The sequence below is a fragment of the Macaca nemestrina genome, chromosome 10 (genome assembly GCF_043159975.1).
Source record: "Macaca nemestrina isolate mMacNem1 chromosome 10, mMacNem.hap1, whole genome shotgun sequence".
Taxonomy (NCBI): domain Eukaryota; kingdom Metazoa; phylum Chordata; class Mammalia; order Primates; family Cercopithecidae; genus Macaca; species Macaca nemestrina.
The window spans coordinates 28171773-28193428 of NC_092134.1; the positions used below are offsets into that span (position 1 = coordinate 28171773).

At 39.0% G+C, this 21656-nt stretch overlaps 1 protein-coding gene across 3 annotated transcripts in view; it reads left to right on the top strand.

Moving 5' to 3' along the window:
* Positions 1-21656, top strand: part of LOC105497706 (aldehyde dehydrogenase 1 family member L2) — a 61811-nt gene that overhangs the window by 30738 nt on the left and 9417 nt on the right. For all 3 annotated transcript variants that reach the window (XM_071071201.1, XM_071071200.1, XM_071071202.1), the window contains 9 exons: positions 1286-1405; positions 2004-2131; positions 4149-4299; positions 7717-7787; positions 7871-7976; positions 14721-14808; positions 15586-15679; positions 17181-17280; positions 20754-20852. In XM_071071201.1, coding sequence (XP_070927302.1) covers positions 1286-1405; positions 2004-2131; positions 4149-4299; positions 7717-7787; positions 7871-7976; positions 14721-14808; positions 15586-15679; positions 17181-17280; positions 20754-20852 — 957 coding nt within the window. The remainder of the gene's footprint in view (positions 1-1285; positions 1406-2003; positions 2132-4148; positions 4300-7716; positions 7788-7870; positions 7977-14720; positions 14809-15585; positions 15680-17180; positions 17281-20753; positions 20853-21656) is intronic.

The window sequence follows — 21656 nt, forward strand, 5'->3', positions numbered from 1 at the left end:
AATATTATATAATAATATATTATGTAATAATAATATATTATATAATAATGATAATATCTACCTCAGAGAATTGTTAGGAGAATCAAATTAGGTGCTATATGTAAGACATTCAGCATATTCCCAGAATGATAATTTAAGAAAAGTGGACTGTTTGTAGAGACTGAACACATCAATTCCCATGAAATTTCCTTCATTATATCCCACATAAACACAATGGAAATAGTTCATAGATCATGAGCACTCAGTGTGGGAAAAGGCAAGAGACCTTCTTGCTATTTTTTGTTTCTTTTTAAAGCACTGACAATTCCTCCCTGTGAAATAATTTTTTAAATAAATAAATTTCCTTTTGAATACCTAGCATTGATATATTACCTCAGTTTTCCTCCCAATAACTGTATGAAGCCAGTATCATTATTCCCATTGCATTGTTGAAAAAAACTGATCCTCGGCCGGGCGCGGTGGCTCAAGCCTGTAATCCCAGCACTCTGGGAGGCCGAGGCGGGCGGATCACGAGGTCAGGAGATCGAGACCATCCTGGCTAACACGGTGAAACCCCGTCTCTACTAAAAAAAAATACAAAAAACTAGCCGGGTGAGGTGGCGGGCGCCTGTAGTCCCAGCTATTCGGGAGGCTGAGGCAGGAGAATGGCGTAAACCCGGGAGGCGGAGCTTGCAGTGAGCTGAGATCCGGCCACTGCACTCCAGCCCGGGCGACAGAGCGAGACTCTGTCTCAAAAAAAAAAAAAAAAAAAAGAAAAAAACTGATCCTCATCAAAGATCATTGACTAACCTCAATTTGCTTGCCAGCCACTGGCAGAGTACAATTTAGGCAACACATGTGTAACAGACAAAAAGTGAAAACCGAGAGGAACTTAAGGAAAGCAAACTTAAAACGGCACCAGTGTAAAAAGGAAACCTATTGACAAAGGCATTTTCAAGGATTTCAATGAAAGCAATAGCTGCACTCCACCAATGCTGCCACTAGATGGTGGTGTTTCCATTATCTAGAGGTCTTGTGAGTTACCTTTTACCTGTTAAGAAAGAAAATCTGAAATCTGTAAAAAGCCTGGCCTAGAGCACTTCTGTCTTTACAGCTTCTACCCTCCTGCCCCAGTTGCCAAGGCAAGCATCTTGAGACCCAAATCTCACATATGCATGTCTTCTGTATGGTTGGAACTAGAATTTGACTTCTTCCTCTGCATTCGTGAATATGCTTCTTTAGTGCTGTTTGACATCAAATTAGTAAACACGGAAATCCACTGACTCTATTAATATAATTCTCTCAGGTTTCAAAGGAGGTCAATGAAATGATGGTAAAAATGCCGTATCAGTGTTTCATAAATGGACAGTTCACCGATGCAGACGATGGAAAGACTTACGACACTATCAACCCAACGGATGGATCTGTGAGTAATTCTGTAGTGTTAGTAGTGATCACCGGTGGTGGATTTTTAGTTTATACACCATTGTAAAAGAGGCAGTCTTAAGAAGCCCATTAATTCTCTCACTCTGCCTCTAAGCACTTGATGCAAATGTACTTCATGCTTTTCTTTCAAAGACTCAGTTCTGGTACTAGCTGCTATTAACTGTAGTAACCTATTTTATAGAACATTTATGATAAATTTAGACAGGTAGCTTTGCCTATAAACATCAGAGGCACTCATCTGCATAGAGATACATGTGAAAAAATTTTTCAGACTTTGAAGACTCATGGCAAGAAATTCAGCTTTCCCAAGGCACTGGAAGAACTACAGAGTCCTCTGTCTTCCTAAATGTGTTCTTCCATAAAGTAGTATGACATGAGAAGTACCGAATTTCTGGTTCACAATTTCCATATTAAAATTGTTCTTTTTCTTTACCGTAGTACTGGATATACTCATTTCTCATCATAACATTTTTTTTTAAAATCAGTAATACTCTATTTTTTCTATTAATAGAATATTAATTCCAAGAACCATATTTTCATATCTCTCATGTGACCTATTTTTACTTACCTTGAAATAGACAATATGCAAAGTATCCTACGCTTCTTTGGCGGATGTTGATAAAGCAGTAGCAGCAGCAAAAGATGCTTTTGAAAATGGTGAATGGGGAAGAATGAATGCAAGAGAAAGAGGAAGATTGATGTACAGGTATTTTTATTTTTTATTTTTTAGAAAAGTAATTCTGGTAGAGATGGGGTTTCACTATGTTGGCCAGGTCTCAAATTCCTGACCTCAGGTGATTTGCACGCCTCAGCCTCCCAAAGTGCTGGGATTACAGGCGTGAGTGGTGGCACGTGCCTGTAGTCCTAGCAACTCCGGAGGCTGAGGCAGAAGAATTGCTTGAACCTGGGAGGTGGAGGTTGCAGTGAGCCAAGATCGCACCACTGCACTCCAGCCTGGGCAAGAAAGCAAGACTCTGTCTCAAAAAAAAAAAAATAAAAAATAAGAAAAGAAAAACAAGTCTACTACCTTTGGATATTGGCTAACATTGCCAACATTTTAAAAATTCCTGCAAAACATTCTGGTATTCACCTAGTATGAAATATGTCTTCTGTTACTTGACTCATATTAAATCCTACATATGTTGATTATGTTTGTATTGCTTGCACCAGGCAGGTCCCAGCTGGAAAAGAAGTTTAATAAAGAACTGTTTACAAAGACGTGGGCTAGGTCAAAGAAATCCAATAAAGGATACTGAAACATCCAGGCAGGGCTAGCAGCAGGGGGAAGCTGCTACGTCTTCAAGGTCTGAAGGGACAGGAGAAGGAGCTGTTACTGGAATCTGGCGAGATCTGTAGCTATAGGAGAAAACCACACTCCAGTGGAGGGGCATGGCAGCTTCTGAACCACAGTCCATCAGCGAGGGAGCCAGGGAATCCAATTCCCCAACCACTTTTTCCTTCAGTTCACCAATCTTCTGTGGGTGTCTCCCAGTGGCCTCTCACTGGCCAAGCCCAATGGGAGAGCAAGGGAGCCAGGTGATGTAATCTATAAAGGTCATTCACCAGGGTCAAGGTCACAGAGCAGGGTGGAGAATGGATACAGAGTGGCAAGTGGAAAATATCCAGTACCCCATTGTTTAAAAAAAAAAACATTTTATGTCAACTTGATCTGTAAGGAATAGGAACAAGGAAGAAAAATAATAAGGACTGAGAAGAATATTTTAAATCAGTAATGAAGGATGCCAGGAATAACTAGATTCAATCATAAATTCCATTTGCTGTTTACCTAAAATCCAATATCTGACCTAGATCAATAGATCTCAGAGCAATGATATGATTTGGCTGTGTCCACACCCAAATCTCATCTTGAATTGTAGCTCCCATAATTCCCGCGTGTCATGGGAGGGAACCAGTGGGAGGTAATTGAATCATGGGGGCAAGTCTTTCCTGTGCTGTTCTCATGAAAGTAAGTCAGTCTCATGAGATTTGATGTTTTTATAAAAGGCAGTTCCCCTGCACATGCTCTCTTGCCTCTTTCCTTTATAAATTACCCAGTCTCAGGTATGTCTTTATGAGCAGCGTGAGAACTAATACAAGCAAGATCTGGAACGAATATTGTGGGAGGGGGATTTCAAGCTGGACTCTAGAGTGGCCCCAAAGGAACAGCTCCGAGAACCACTACAAATACAGAAGAAAAACAAATAGAGAAGTTGACCACAAAAGATGAATTTTTACTGTATCACAGTCATTATACAGTCCTGCACTTACCTTCCCATAAAACCGAATACCAAACAGAAATCTCTTGCAGTGTTTGTAATTCATTGTGTACGTTGCTATCTTGTCTCTTCAGTTAGTGTTGGAAATATTTTTGTGCCAACTGGATATCCTCAAATGTTCATGGGTTCTCAGAAGGTGTGGGTTCTGGGAATGTGGTTCCAGTGACTGGTACTGGCTCAATCATTGTTCCACTTCTTACACATAGATGAGGCAAATTATACACGCTTCCAATACCCTCTGCTTCTCCTTTGTAATTCTTGAAACAAATGATTTATGAAATTATTTGTTTAATGTCTTTCTTCCCTACTAGACCATGATCTCCATAAGGGCAGAGATCTGATCCATATGTGTTTACCTCTGAATCCTCCATCGTTAGGATACTGCATTGTATGTAACAGGAGCTCAATCAATACTTGTTGAATTTCTTTCTTTCACTGACCACGCAGACTTGCAGACCTACTGGAAGAGAACCAAGAAGAGCTGGCAACCATTGAAGCCCTTGATTCAGGGGCTGTCTATACTTTGGCTCTGAAGACTCACATCGGAATGTCTGTGCAAACATTCAGATATTTTGCTGGCTGGTGCGACAAAATTCAGGTAAGCACAAATACTATTTGTTCTGAAAGAAAAAGGGATTAACATTGATTAGTTTGTACCAGGCACTGTGTCAGATCCTCTTTTTATGTAGATTTTTTTACACCAACATAACAGGGTTGTCTCGATCCATTTTATGCTGCTATAACAGAATACCTGAGACTAGGTAATTTATAAAGAACAGAAATTTATTCTCTTACAGTTCTGGAGGCCGGGAAGTCTAAGATAAAGGTGCCAGCAGGTTTGGCCTCTAGTTTTAAGATGGTGCCTTATAGTACATCCTCTGGTGCAGAGGAATGATGTGTCCTCACCTGGCAGAAGAGTAGAAGAGAGTGAACCCACTCCTGCAAGCTCTTTTTATAGCGGCATTGATCCGTTCATTAAGGTGGAGCCCTCATGACCTAAACACCTCCTATTAGGCCCTGCCCCCCAACACTGTGGCATTGGGGGTTAAGTTTCCAGCACATGCATTTTAGGGGACACTTTCAGACCCTAGCAATGGTTATAACAACTACAGGAAGTAAATGGATAGCTCTTATCCCCTTATTACATGTGAGCAAACAGAAGCTTGAGGACATGGATGCCTTTCCTATAATTCGTAGAAAGTAACCCATACGACCAGATTTGAACTCAAGATTTTCTGAATCTAAAGTCTAATGGCATTCTTTGCACTTTACTATAATATCTCCTGAGGGTGTTGAATATTTTTCTAGACATTTTGGAGAAGCCTAGTATCATGAAGGGTGTACAAATTCAAATACCTACAGAGGCCAGAGAGCTAACATAGGTGGTGGAAGAAGACTGAGTATAAGAAAAACTTTGTCTTTGAACATGTGTCCTAGTAGAAATAAATTTTTAAAAAATTTATTTATTTTTTTCTTTTGAAATGGAGTCTTGCTCTGTCACCCAGGCTGGAGTGCAGTGGCGCCATCTCAGCTCACTTCTGCCTCCTGGGTTCAAGCGATTCTCCTGCCTCAGCCTCCCAAGTAGCTGGGATTACAGGTGTGTGCCACCACGCCCAGCTAATTTTTGTATTTTTAGTAGAGACGGGGTTTCACCATGTTGGCCAGGCTGGTCTCGAACTCCTGACCTCAAGTGATTTGCCTGCCTTGGCCTCCCAAAGTGCTGGGATTACAGGTGTAAGCCACTGCACCTAGCCAAAAAAAATTTTTTTAAGGAAAAATTTGATAAAGACACAGGAATAATAAATATTTCATTTTCCTTTTACTATATAATAAATAGCAAACATGGGGTGATCAATGGCAACAACACTAGCTCCAGCACTGGGGATACAAAAGGGAGAGGTAGGGCTTGTAGCAAACTGCAGTATGCATGTTCCTCATAGACTCATAATAACCACTGCAGTACCAGTTATTGCAACCACATTCCCAGCAGCAAAAAGAAGCAAGTGAGAAAGGGGGAGTGGCAAGAGGAATTTCACAAAGCATTCTTACCTTCCCAGAACCTTTTGCTCATATCCCTCCTTGACCATCTCTATCTGCTAAGGAGACTGGGAAACATTGTATTCATCTGAACACATTGTTGCCACCAATGTTAATGTACAGTCAGACAGACCTGAGTCCAAGTCAGCTTTGGCCCGTATCAGCCAATGTTGTTAAAGTTATTTTATCTCCCAGAACCTTACTTTCCTCCTCTATAAAATGGTCACAATAATACATACTTTGCAAGTTATGTTTTGAGGACTGGAAACAAGTATTTGTACACTACAGGATTAGACAACTCTGCAACATAGCAGGTTTGCACAAAAATGAAGTTTTTATTGTGATTCAGCCACAAAGTCATGCATATATTGATATTTACTAATGGTAGTTCAGGTCCATCTCTTATCCCCAATTATGAAATCCAAATAGCTCAGAAACCTGAAAATTGTTTGATTAGTTCAAACTGATTTGATGCCAAACCCTGACTTGAATGAACATAATCTATTAATAATATTTATTTACATCACTTAGAGTGAATATTCATATGTTTCAGTGAATCAATACTAGTGTGTTTGCATGGACACAGGGATGGGAACATCACACACCAGGGCCTGTCCAGGGGTGGGGGGCTGGGGGAGGGATAACATTAGGAGAAATACCTAATGTAAATGATGAGTTAATGGGTGCAGCAAACCAACATGGCACATGTATACCTATGTAACAAACCTGCACGTTGTGCACATGTACCCTAGAACTTAAAGTACATTTTTTTTTTTTTTTTTTTTTGAGACTGAGTCTTGCTCTGTCGCCCAGGCTGGAGTGCAGTGGCCAGATCTCAGCTCACTGCAAGCTCCGCCTCCTGGGTTTATGCCATTCTCCTGCCTCAGCCTCTGGAGTAGCTGGGACCACAGGCGCCCGCCACCTCGCCCGGCTAGTTTTTTGTATTTTTTAGTAGAGACGGGGTTTCACCGTGTTAGCCAGGATGGTCTCGATCTCCTGACCTTGTGATCCGCCCGTCTACTTAAAGTACATTTAAAAAAATACTAGTGTGTTTGATTATGGGAGGCTTATTCAAATCCTGCTGGGGTAGCAGATAATTTAAGGTACATGCACTATATTACGTTTCTACAGTCCAAAAAATTATGAATTCCAAGACATAACTGGCTACAAGTATTTTAAGAAATTGTACACTCTATTAGTAGTAGCAATAAGATTTTATGTGGCAAAGCAAATGAATAGCTTTCATTAAAGCCTACTATTGTGAATCTGTTAGGATTCAATTGGCTGCATATAACAGCCAACTTAATCCTGTTTTTTAACCCTATTATTTTTCTCTCTCTTTCAAGGAGTCCAAAGAAAGGCAGTCAGGACTAGTATGGGAGATGCAAACTCTTTTTCTGTCTTTGCCAGGCCATCTTTAGTACCATGTGACCTCCACCCTGAAGGTTGACTCATGATCTCAAGAAAATCACTGCAGTGCCAGCCATTTCAGCAGTAGTCTAAACAAGAAGAAGGAGGAAGCAGACATGGAGGGAAGAATAAAGGAGTTGAGTTAGTCTGGTTTAAATAGCAGTCACCTTCAAATGCTTTGTGCTTATATCTTCCACTGACCATCCCTAACCTGGAGAATGGGAACCATAATATTTGATAGGCATATTGCTGTTCCATTATTAGTACAGGGATTCTGTTACTAAGGACAGAGGGGAGAGTGGATAATAGGCAGGCAGTTCACATTCTCTGCCAGGCCAAGCAATTGGGAATGGACAAAATGAGAATTATGTTTATTCTCCTGTGTTTCATGGTTCTCTTGAGAAACAAATAGCTGTTCCTTCTTTGGCATGGATATAGTTCTTATCAACAAACACTCTTTCATATCAGCTAACAAAAAGTAAGAGAGGAAGACAGAAAATGGATCCTTTGAAATGAAATTTACTTATTTAAATTAGTAAAATAAGTATCAACTTTTCTTATTCTTTAGGGTTCTACTATTCCAATCAACCAGGCTCGTCCAAATCGCAATCTGACCTTCACCAAGAAAGAGCCACTCGGGTAAGATAAGGAGAGTGCCTCTGAGTGAATCATGAGTTGTGTTATTTGAAACAACTAAGCGTGTCGAATTTCTTCCCCGGCAGTGTCTGTGCCATTATTATTCCCTGGAACTACCCGCTGATGATGCTGGCGTGGAAGAGTGCTGCGTGTTTGGCAGCAGGCAATACCTTAGTGCTCAAGCCAGCACAGGTAAGGCCACAAAGGGCCAGGTACAGAATCGCCTCCTTCTTACATCCAGTACTTCAAAAGAGTGACATATATTTATAAATAGCAAACAAAAATGAGATCGTATGGCATTTTTCTCATACATCATGGACAACTTTTCATGTCAGTAAATACTCATTTTTAATAGCTACCTAATAACATTGTATGGAGATTCCACAATTTAAAATTTTCATAATAATAGAAGCAAGCATGGTGCACATCAGTGAAGTCCACTGACTTTCTACAAACCAATTCAATTCTTCCAAAATGCCAAGTGCCCAACATTTAGGGAATTATTTAGAGTAATTATGAGATATCAGAAAAAGTATTATGCAGGTATTCAAATTTAATTGTCAAAAATACTGTAAAGGCAGAGGTTGCAATGAGCCGAGATCTTGCCACTGCACTCCAGCCTCGGCAACAGAGCAAGACTCTGTCTCAAAAAACAAAAACAAAAACAAAAACAAAAAACAACAACAACAACAAAAAAAATATATATATAATATGTATTATATATAAGTTCACTATATATATTATATAATATAACAGAGTGAGACTGTCTCAAAAAATATATTAAAAATATATAAAATATATAATATATTTATATGTATTATATATTAGTTCACCATATTATATTATATATCATATATATTATATATGATATATATTACATAAAACATATTTATATGTATTATATATTAGCTCACTATATAATATATATTATATATATATCTTACATTATATATATATTAGCTCACTATATATATATATAGTGAAGATGTAGAAGATGAGGGAAAAGCATGTAAAAGAACATCTGTAATTATAAATATATATCTAGATGGATAACAAGAAAATACTTTTAAGAAATAGTTAAGGTAGTTTTCAAAAAAATATTTTAATGCTACAATAGCTTTTTAAGAAAAAAATATGGCAGCCAAGTTAACACTGGCTGAGACTTTACTATATAAAGTGCACTATGCAAAATAAGAAGAAAAACAAACTTCTTAATTGGGTTTCTGTTATATGCAGGTAACTTTACTATGTAGTAGGCATTCTGAGGTGCATAATTCATGGAGAAAACTTGGTCTTTATTCTAGAAGAGTTTATAATTTGTTACCTCTCAATTCTTTCATTTCTTCTTTCAGAGCTTAAAAAAATACAGTTTCATTTGGCATAGCTACATGGTCATGTGACCATGGCCATTTTGTTTTAATCATTAAAAACGATTTGAGAAAGTAGGTATACATTCAAAGTTTTCAAAATTCAAAAGATACAAAGAGGTAGATAGTGAAATGTCTCCCTTCTATCATTACTCCCCAGCCAACCAGTTTACCTCCCAGAGACAACCAATGGGATTAATTGTTATCTATTAGTGGCTTAAATATTCCAGAGATAGTCTGTACATATATATGTGTATATTTATGAATATGTAGTTTTATATGTATATATATAGAGAGATATATTATTATATGTAGATATAGATATTATATATGCGTATATGTATATATTGCTAATTAATGGGCATAAAGTTTCAACTACTGGTCAGGTGAGGTGGCTCACGCCTGTAATCCCAGCACTTCGTCTATTTTTTTTTTTTTGAGACAGAGTTTCGCTCTGTCACCCAGGCTGGAGTGCAGTGGCGCAATCTCGGCTCACTGCAAGCTCCGCCTCCTGGGTTCACGGCATTCTCCTGCCTCAGCCTCCCGAGCAGCTGGGACTACAGGCGCCTGCCACCACGCCTGGCTAAGTTTTGTATTTTTAGTGGAGACAGGGTTTCACCGTGTTAGCCAGGATGGTCTCAATCTCCTGACCTCATGATCCGCCCGCCTCAGCCTCCCAAAGTGCTGGGATTACAGGCTTGAGCCACTGTGCCCGGCAATCCCGGCACTTTGGGAGGCCAAGGCAGGTGGATCACTTGAGGTCAGGAGTTCAAGACCAGCCTGGCCAACATGGTGAAACCCCATCTCTACTAAAAAATACAAAAAATTAGCTGGGCATGGTGGCAGGCACCTGTGATCCCAGCTACTCCAGAGGCTGAGGCAGGAGAATCGCTTGAACCTGGGAGGCAGAGGTTGCGGTGAGCCGAGGTCGCAACATTGCACTCCAGCCTAGGCAACAAGAGTGAAACTCTGTCTCAAAAAACAAAGAAACAAACAAAAAAACAACTTCAATTATATAAGATGAATAAGTTCTAGAGGTCCTCTGTACAACATTGTACCTATAGTTAATACTACTATATTTTACACTTCAAAATTTGTTGAGAGTAGAGCTCACATTAAATGTTCTTACCACAATAAAATAAAATTTTTAAAAACACACACAAAAAGTAGCATTTTATATACTTACCAAAAAAAAAATTCTTCCTTTTTTTTAGCAGTTTCCATCGTATAGATAAAACATATTTTACTTAACCAATCCATAATTATGGATATTCAGATTTTCTCTCCTTTTGCTGTATAAACCATGCTACAGTTAATAACCTTATAAACCTTATAATGCACATGTGCAAGTATATTTATAGGATATGTTTCTAATTGCAGAATCCCTCAGTTAAAAGATACATATATTTGTGTGATAGATATTGACAAAGCCATCCATGGGGGTCGTATTAGCTCACCAGCATTATACAAGACTACTGTTTCCCACTCTTGTTTAATGGGTGCACAACACATTAAACAGCAAGAAGCCAGTTGAGTGAAGTGAGGAGACAGATAATCTAGCCCAGTAGAGCTCCACACTGGCTGTACATTAGAATCACCTAAAGTTCTCCTTTTAAAATGCTGATATGGGGCCCCACTGGCAGAGATGGGGCCCCATATCAGCATTTTAAAAAGAGAGATCTGATTTAATTGGTCTGAGTTGGAGACCACGCATTGGTATTGCTTAAAAGCTTCACGTTTTTCCAAGGCACAGCCAGGGTGGAGAACCACTGAATGATATCCAATGAGAATGCTAATTACTGAGGAATGGCAATGAGTATATATAATGTCCAAAAATTACAAACATTCTTTGAGTGCATACCAGTTGCCAGGCAGGTAGTAGTGATGAAGACACACAAGGTTTCTGTCCCCATGGAAATTACAGTCTGGCTCTATCTGCAGTTTAAAACTGGCAGTTTTATAGTTGAAGATAATTTAAATCCTGAGAATGAAAGACCCAAAGGTGCCATTGTTATGCTGGACTTTTTAATTTTATTGGATAATATTATGCAGTGATGCATTTATAATATTAGGGCTCTGTGTGAATGTCAAGAGGACTGAATTGAGATGACTCTTCTTAAACCGGCTGTCTGCTTTGTTATATGTGTGAAAGATTCCCTCCTGGCTTCATACAAAAGAAAGCACAGATTTTCATGGCCTACAGTGGTTTGGTCCAGGTGTGACAAGTTCTGACTTTATTAACCTCATATTTAGCAATGACCTACACTTGCCCAGAACCATACTAGAGGCTTTCCTATATATTATGCAAATCTATAATCCTGCAGGGACACTGGATAGCCAAATGGAAGAAAACCAATAGAAATGAAAAGAGCTGTGATAGAGATGAAACCATTTATTTTATTTATAAATGACATTTTAAAACCTTTATATTCTTACTTTAAAAGAATTATCATTAATTCAGGATAGTTTTTAAACATCTTTCTAATTATGATGGTTTCATACCAAGGCATAATCAGATATACTTGGGCTAGAATCATCTTCAACTATACTAGATGTAAATCCACTATTTTAACAGTCTTGATAACTTCAAATATTTTGGGCCAACTTCTCATCAAGTTAAATCTACATTGACATTTTACAAACCTCACAATGCGACTGTCATGGACCTGTTACTAGAAGGAGGAAAAGTGGTAGCCCTGCCTCTTTATTGTTTGCTTGTTAACATTATTATTTATTGTGCAGTTTCTATGCACATTTTTTGGCCACTTGTCCGTTTTATGAAGACAAACTTAATTAAAATGACAACATAGTCTGTGAAACCATGTAATCCGGCCTGTAAACTTCATGAGAGGGCAATCTTCTGAAAGCAAATGAGCAAGGGAAGGAACCACTGCTACCCCTTGGCCTTGTGAGCCTGTATTCTTTCCTAGGACACTGCCCATACCTTTGTGGCCCATGACCATATGACCTTCATTCAGACTGTGTGACAGCAGCATTATCCAGCCATACAATAAATGTTAGTCATGGTTCATTTACTTCATATCTTTGTCAGCTAAAATATATAAATAAAAGTTCCACTATCTTCTTTTCGCACCTCAATGGATCCTCTTGCACATCCCATTTTTAGAGTCCAAGCTAACCAAGTACTGACTTAAGACTGAATGGACGTTGGTTTTTAAGAGTGTGAAGGTATTGCTTTCATTTTGCTTCGGAGATTTGCATTGCTATGATAGATGTTTAAGGTGAGATCCATATTATGCCACTTTTTATGTGAGAAAGAAGGGAAAATAAGAAAATATGTATTTGCTGATTTGAATAAAAGGAAACACAGGAAAGATAAACTAGAGACTAATGAAATTGATTATCTATAGAACATGGGATGAATGGGGTGGAAAGGAGGGTGGGAGAACGACATTCTCTGAATGGACGTTTGAATAGTCCTGACTTTTGGAAGCATATTCCCCATATTCAATGACAACAAGAAAAAGAAATAAAATCAACAAAGATGGGGCCAAAATCCTAAAAGTAAATGTAAACAAAACAAATCAAGCCATATTTCAAATGAATAACATGACCCCATTGAAGAGAGTGAGGAACCATGAACCCAAGTCACTTTTGACTAACTTTGGACTATATGTCCTCAGGATAAAGGCAACGCAAACCAACAACAACAACAACAAAACCCAAATACATATTCAACTCTAATTAATAGGCTTCTTTTTCACAGGGACATGGCTTAACAATTCTCAAATGACTTTCTCTATGTTTTAGGATTAAGCAAATAATTAAATATATTGTGGATAATGGGAGCCATGTCTCTCTTTCTTGGAGAAGAGAATGACTAATGTAAAAAGGGCAGAAGGATAGAATCGACCCTGAGATATCGGATAAAGGTATCAGTGTAAACTCATGTATTTAGATAGTTAAATTTAGATAGTTAAATAAAGAAATGGATATAGGCATATGTGGGATAGATACACACATATATTTACATGTGTGTGTGTGTGTGTGGTGTATACATACATCTCTTTCCCAGCTCTGTCTGCTACAAGGGCCTAGAAGCGATGACCCCTCAATAATGTCCAGATATCTTGGTTTCTAAAATACCATTCTTCTCTCAAAGAAACTTGGGCTCCTTGGAGAAGGAGCTGGAGTAGGGAAGAATCAAGATGAATCTAAAATATCTTGTTGGGCCTGAAAGCAATGTAATGCTCGAAGAGTAATAGGGGCATGGCAGAATGATAAGGGGCCATACTAAAGGGACTGCCTCAGCCAAATCTAGAACGACTGAACATCAAAATCAATAACAATAGTAAAAGATGACAACCTGCTGATTACAGTAAGAATCTATGTGTTCACACTGATATTAATTAATTAAACAGAAAGGAAAACACTTAGAGAGCCAACAAGTACATGTAAAAGGAATGATGGAATTGGAAAATCACCATTTGGCAACCATCATAATACTATTTATGATTATCATCCGGAAATTATCCATGGATACTAAAACTAGTAGATAAAAATTTGAGGAGTGCCTCCCCACAAAATATTTATTAACTACAATGTATAAAATAGTAACTTATAGCGATGGAAGTTGGCAGACCACATTTGCCAAATAATCAAAATCGACTTTCCAGTATTGGAACTATTCTATAGCACGTGCCACCTGATGTGATGTCCTGAGAAAAGCCCAGCATCGTTCCAGTGGTATTGTTCCCAAAAGTGCATAACTTGAATCTAATCATGAGAAAACATCAGACAAATGCAAACAAAGAGACATTGTATGAAATAACTGGCCTGTACTCTTCAAAAATGTCAGTGTAATGAAACAGAAAACTCAGAAATTCTCCTAGATTACTGGAGACTACAGATAGAACTAAATGTAATGCAGATGTTGGATTTTCTTTTGCTGTAAGACATTATTGGGATAATTGGTGAAATCTGAATATGGTCTGCAAATCATGTATTCTATCAGTTGTTAATCTCCTGATTTTGATAATTGTACTATGGTTATGTAAAAGAATTTCTGGTTTTCTAGAAAATGCACACAGAAGTATTTAGAAGTATGGCGTATGTCTTTACTGTATTCTTAAACAGTTCAGAAAAAGATACCCCTTAAAGGTATCTTTAAAAAATAGTTTAGAAAAAAATATATAGAAAGATAAAGCAAATGCAGTAAAATGTTAACATTTGAGGAATCTGAATGGAAATGTATATAAGGAATACTTGTACTATTTTTGCATCTTTTTGTAAGTCTGAAATTATGGCAAAATAAAAAAATAAGACAATGTACAATAAAAATAAAATAAGCGGCCGGGCGCGGTGGCTCAAGCCTGTAATCCCAGCACTTTGGGAGGCCGAGGCGGGTGGATCACGAGGTCAGGAGATCGAGACTATCCTGGCTAACATGGTGAAACCCCGTCTCTACTAAAAATACAAAAAAAAAATAAATAAATAAAATAAAATAAAATAAAATAAGCTCTAGTGCAGCTATCAAGGGAAAACTGGGTTCTGGGCTAAAGGTCAGATGAGAGCCTGAAGAAGGTAATTGCTGTCTGCTTCTCCTCAGGTCACGCCCTTGACTGCTCTGAAGTTTGCAGAACTGTCTGTGAAAGCAGGCTTTCCAAAGGGGGTCATCAACATCATTCCCGGCTCAGGCAAGCCACTAAATGACTCACTGTGCAATAACTAATGAACGGTACTGGGGAAGCCGAGTGACTGTTTTACCACTAGAGACTTGTCCTGAATTATAACTGTATTAAAACTAAATACAACTTACCAAACAGTTAAGGATGAATATACTTACCATGTGCTAAAATCTTAAAATGGAAATACAGTGGTGGGTGAGTGGCAGTGGGGAGGGGGGTTGTACAATCATGTAAAATTACCCTAAGATGTTCCATTTTGATTTTCAAGATAAAAATCAAGGTTTACCCATCATTATTTTGGGAGTCTGATAATTTCATAAAGGGTATTATTTTAGACTTTCATCAGTTTGCAATTAATACAGAAAATGTAAAACTAAGGTGTCGATAAGAGCTTAGAATATCTACTTTCATGAATTTAAAGCCATCTTCACTATAAGAATTTGAGTATGTTTTTGTTTTTGTTTTTTGAGACGGAGTCTCACTCTGTCGCCCATGCTGGAGGGCAATGGCGCGATCTTGGCTCACTGCAACCTCCACCTCCTGGGTTCAAGTGATTCTCCCTCAGCCTCCTGAGTAGCTGGGATTACAGATGTGTGCCACTATGCCCGGCTAATTTTTGTATTTTTAGTAGTGACAGGGTTTCACCATGTTGGTCAGGCTGGTCTCAAACTCCTGACCTTGTGATCCGCCTGCCTCAGCCTCCCAGAGTGCTGGGATTACAGGCGTGAGCCACCGCGCCCAGCCTTGAGTATGTTTTAATTCATGTTTTATTCCCTAATTCTACAGGTGGCATAGCAGGACAACGTCTGTCTGAACATCCTGACATTCGCAAACTTGGTTTCACTGGTTCCACTCCTATTGGCAAACAGATCATGAAGAGGTATTGGTTTTAATATGTTGATTCACTGCAGATCCTGTTAAACTAGGTTTCAATTTTTGTTTAAACAGGGTACTTTTTGAGTGAGGAAAACTACATCTACTTTGGAAAGGAAATCTACTTATCACTGCTGAGTACTGAAATATTTGAAAGTAATAAAATACTTTCCAAAGCATTAAAGCCCAGAGTCAATAAAACCAAAGCTATGTTGAAATTCTACACCCTACTGGTAGTTTTAACAATTCAGCACAAAAGGCTTTCTGTATTAAAGCTGTGGCCCAAATTGTTTTCAGAGTATGGGTAAAAAACTGAAAAGATACATACATGTGAAATTTATATATTTTATATGACAAACCTGGATTATTCATAAAATGGAGTCCCCCTATATTTTTTTAAACTGTAAGCAATCTAAATGTCCAAAATAAACCAGTTGTTAAAATATGTCAATGTAATGGAACACTGTGTAGTCACGTTCATAGAGAATTTTAATAACATTGAAAACTGTTGTTAAAATAATAAATGGAAATAAAAATAAAGTATAACATTGTATATACTGGATGATCTCAACTATGTTAAACAAGGCAAAAGCTATGGTAGGACAGATCACAGGTAGTATATCAAAATGGTAAAAACAATGGTCACTGAGGCATGGAACGGAATTTTGTGATTTTCTTCTTCTGTTTGCATTTTGGGGGAGGTCTTTTCAAAGTGTTTTAAATAAAAATACTTTTGTAAGAAAGGAAAAATAAACGGCATACTTTTAAAAATTGATATTTTTTCTCCCAATGCTTCAATAGTCTGGTTAGAGGTTTAATTCCTTGCCAGCCTTTTATGTAACCAAAATTTCTAAAGAATTTGAATTAACTTATGAGAATCTCTAATCATTTGATGACAACATTATTGAAAATTTTTTATTATGGAAAATTTCTAATATATAGAAAGCAGAAAAGCAAAATGAATTCTATGTACTCATCACTCAGCTTCAGTGGTAATCACCATTCTACCTTCTATGTTTTATCTATGAATAAGTTTTCCCTTTTCCTTTCGTTCTTTCTTTTTTTTTTTAAGAGATACGGTCTCACAGTGTCACCCAGGCTAGAGTGCAGTGGTGATCACAGCTCACTGCAGCCTCGAATTCCTGGGCTCAAGCAATCCTCCTGCCTCAGCCTCCCAAGCAGCTGGCACTACAGGCGCACACCACCATGCCTGCCTAATTTTCTTGTTTTTTTATAGAGATTAGGTCTTGCCATGTTGTTCAGGCTGGTCTCACACTGCTGGCATTAAAGGATCCCTTCTGCCTTGGTCTCCTGAAGTGCTGGGATTACAGTTGTGAGTCACTATGCCTGGCCTTGAATAAGTTTCTTAATATTATTGAGGCTCAATATGTTTTCCATGGCAGGTGGTAACTTACAGCTTAAAAAGTGTGTCTCTGTGTGTGTGTGTGTGTGTGTGTGTGAGAGAGAGATGTTAACTAAATGCTCATTTCTCATTTATATTCCTTTAGCTGTGCTGTAAGCAACTTGAAGAAAGTTTCCCTTGAGCTTGGTGGCAAGTCTCCACTTATAATATTTAATGACTGTGAACTTGAAAAGGCTGTGCGAATGGTAAGAGAGGGTCAGATTCAAGTAAATAAGTGCCTGGGCCAGGTGCGGTGGATCACGCCTATAATCCCACCACTTTGGGAGGCCGAGGCGGGTGGATCACTTAAGGTCAGGAGTTCGAGATGAGCCTGACCAACATGGTGAAACCCTGTCTCTAATAAAACGCAAAAACATTAGCCAGCCATGGTGGTGGGCACCTGTAGTCCCAGCTACCCAAGAGGCTGAGGCAGGAGAATCTCTTGAACCCAGGAGGCAGAGGTTGCAGTGAGCTGAGATCATACCACTGTACTCCAGCCTGGGCGACACAGTGAGACTCCATTTCAAAAAAAAAAAATAGCTGCTTGCTTCTAAAACACAATTCACCTTTCTTTATCGCAGGTCTTAAATGACATTTGGTTTTTGTCTAGTCATAAATTAAAACCATCGTTTTTATGCTTAGAATTGGGAATACTCAGAGCACTTAGTTTTTAAAAATAATGTCTTTATAATTCCCCTACTAAGGTGTTTTTAAAACAGGATATAAGTCATAGCAGGTGTGTAGAAAAGTTCAAAAGATACTCTATTAGGGCTTCTAGCTTCTCCCTCCTTTCCCTACAATATCTCACCCCATCAACCTGAACAGTCCTACTTTTACCTGTTTTGCACATTGAGCTTCTGGTAAGCATTTTAGACACAACAAAGGGTTTAATATTTAACAAGTAATTAGCAACATCAGTTTCCTGGTTTTAACAATGTACTATGGTTTTTTGTTTTTTTGTTTTTTTTTTTTTTTTTGAGACGGAGTCTCGCTCTGTCGCCCAGGCTGGAGTGCAGTGGCCGGATCTCAGCTCACTGCAAGCTCCGCCTCCTGGGTTCACGCCATTCTCCTGCCTCAGCCTCCCGAGTAGCTGGGACTACAGGCGCCCGCCGCCTCGCCCGGCTAGTTTTTTGTATTTTTTTTTTTTAGTAGAGACGGGGTTTCACCGTGTTAGCCAGGATGGTCTCGATCTCCTGACCTAGTGATCCGCCCGTCTCGGCCTCCCAAAGTGCTGGGATTACAGGCTTGAGCCACCGCGCCCGGCTGTACTATGGTTTTATAAGATGTTATCATGGGGGAAGCTAGGTAAAGGGCACAAAGGAACTCTCACACTATTTTTGCAACACCGTGTGAGTCTTAAACCATTTCAAAGGATAAAGGCTTATTTTAAATAAAATGTAAAGGTTAAAACAAATAAACATTGGCCTAGTTGTCATTCTTCACCTCTGGGATACAGGCATAAAATGAGTCAATGCTTGGCATGGGTTGTGCTAAGCTTTCTTGTAATTGTGGGGGAAACTTACAGTCTTCCCAGTTCTATACAACTGTCCAGCCTGTGCACTAAGCAGACTCTGTTCCCCATTGCCCTTAACTGTAATTTTAATGCACACTCACAGCCAAACTTCATCATGTAAGCATCCCAAAGAGAATGGAGTGGCCTGGGAGTGAAGAAGAACCAAGTACCCCTGTGGTCAGGGCCTTTGAATGGACCATCTGGAGGTTTCAGTGACACATAATGGCTGGGGGTACTCAAACTGCCATTGGGGGTTGGGACTCCCCTGAATGTCTGGGTTAGGAATATATAACCTTAAAGAGTCTGTTTTAACCATTTAAGAACCCCAAACCCAAGATGGTCAACATGTTTTTGCAATGTTTCCAGATAAAACGTATGCACAGGAAAAGCATGTTATTTGAAAGCATTCATTATACTTTTTGTTTGTTTTTGAGATGGGATCTCACTGTCTTGCCCAAGCGGGTCTTAAACTCCTGGGCTAAAGTGATCCTCCTGCCTTGGCCTCCCAAATGGGTGGAATTACAGGTGTGAGTCATTGTACCCAGCCACATCCATTTTTTTTTTTTTTTTTTTAATATATACAGCACAGGGAGGTTTCCTGCAGGTGAATTAGAAACTGGATTTCTAAAAAGGGAAAAATGCACAAAGTGCATCAGTTTTCCAAATCTGTCATTTTTGAGTGCCTTCATTTCAAAGATTTCTCAAACTTCTCCTTGGTATTTCTTTTCATGAGGGGGTTAGAGAGGCTTTCTAGGCCGGGCGCGGTGGCTCAAGCCTGTAATCCCAGCACTTTGGGAGGCCGAGGCGGGTGGATCACAAGGTCAGGAGATCGAGACCATCCTGGCTAACATGGTGAAACCCCGTCTCTACTAAAAATAAAAAAAAAAAAAAAAACTAGCCGGGCGTGGTGGCGAGCGCCTGTAGTCCCAGCTACTCGGAGGATGAGGCGGGAGAATAGCGTGAACCCGGGAGGCGGAGCTTGCAGTGAGCCGAGATTGCGCCACTGCACTCCAGCCTGGGCCACAGAGCCAGACTCTGTCTCAAAAAAAAAAAAAAAAAAAAAAGAGAGGCTTTCTAAATATTTATGATTTATGGCTGGGCATGGTGGCTTATGCCTATAATCTCAGTACTTTGGGAGATCGAGGTAGAAGGATCACTTGAGCCTTGGGGTTCAGGACCAGCAACATGGCAAGACCCTGTCTCTACAAAAAAATAAAATTAGCCCAGCGTAGTGTTCACCTGTGGTCCTAGCTACTAGGGAGACTGAGATGGGAGGATCACTTAAGCCCAGGAAGTTGAGGCTACAGTGAGCCATGATCACGCCACTGCACTCCAGCCTGTGCAACAGAGACAGACACTGTCTTAAATGAATAAATAAATACAAATAAAAAATTTTAAAAATTGTGATTATACAATCTAATGTAGAAATTTTTAAAAGCAAAACTTGGTATTCAAGTTATTGCATTTAAATTTATAGAATAATCTAGATTTTCTAGGCCAAGGCAGGAGGATTGCTTAAGCCCAGGTGTTGAGACCAGCCTCAGCAACATAGTGAATCTATGTTCTGTCACAGATGGAATGTCACATGGAATCTAGCTCTGTCACCCAGGTTGGAGTGCAGTGGTGTGATCTCAGCTCACTGCAACCTCTGCCTCCCGGGTTCAAGCGATTCTCCTGCCTCAGCCCCCTGAGTAGCTGGGATTACAGGGACCTGCCACCACACCCAGCTAATTTTTGTATTTTTAGTGGAGATGGGGTTTCACTGTGTTGGCCAGGCTGGTCTTGAACTCCTGACCTCGTAGTCTGCCCACCTCAGCCTCTCAAAGTGCTGGGATTACAAGCGTGAGCCACCACGCCTGGCCTAGATTTTCTTTTAACACAAAATTTGTTTCTAATGGTACATCTTTATTGTTACACATACATTTTTTTTTAAAATGCTCATGGACCAAAAGGGGGAAAGGAGAAGCAAAATCTCTCAAATCATGCTAAATCAAAACAGAGTATCTCCAAGAATCTCTCATCACTAACAAGGCCAAGAGGATTGTCTATGACTTATCTATGTTGTCTGCTGTCTTCCAAAAACAACTAATTCCCTCTGTGTCCAACTTTATGGGAATCTTGACTTCTCAAATGATGTTAGCAGTATTTTCTCTTCTCCCACTGAAGGGCATGGGAGCAGTATTTTTCAACAAAGGAGAGAACTGTATTGCTGCTGGGCGGTTGTTTGTGGAAGAATCCATCCATGACGAATTTGTGACAAGAGTGGTGAGGCACCTTCACATTTACTCTGAGTCGTTTAGAGATTTTGCTTTTACTTGAAAAATCATACTTCTAGGATTGTTCATGAATTTTCAGGTGTGATAACAGTATTGTGGTTATGTTTTAAAAAAAATCAGCCCCTAGTTTTTTTTATAGCTACATACTGGCATATTTACAGATTAAATTATATGATGTCTGAAATTTGCTTCAAAATAACCCTGGAGGACAGGAAAAGAGTAGGGGAATAAATTGGCCAGAAGTTGGTAGTTGTTGAAGCTGGGTGATGAGTACATGGGGTTTCACTGTATTATGTGTCTACTTTCACATGTGCTTATGACTTTTTTTTAGTAAAAAAGAGGTTTATATAAAAACCTGATAAAGTATATTGAAGAGCTATGATACCTTACTGTACATTTGTAATATATTAGATCCTTGACACGTGTGAGAGTTACACTCCTAGATTTTTATAAATCTCTAAATAAACTATGAGAGATACACCACGAATCCCCAATTGCAGTTGACATGATAGCATATAATTCCTTCCACTAAAATAACTAGCTAAATAAATAAACAGCCCCAGTACATTGATCATAACTCCATAAACATGGGACTAAAAGTCATCTATAGGAGTGTTAAGATGAATTATGTGGCTAAAATAAACTCTAACTTACACTATAATATGTTATTATGAAGGTAGTATTAATCACGAATTTGCTTATATTTGCAAAACCAGCACCCAGTGATTTTTTTCCCCAGACCAATTCCCTATACCCCCACCCACCAAAAAAACGAAGATATTCTTTATTCTTT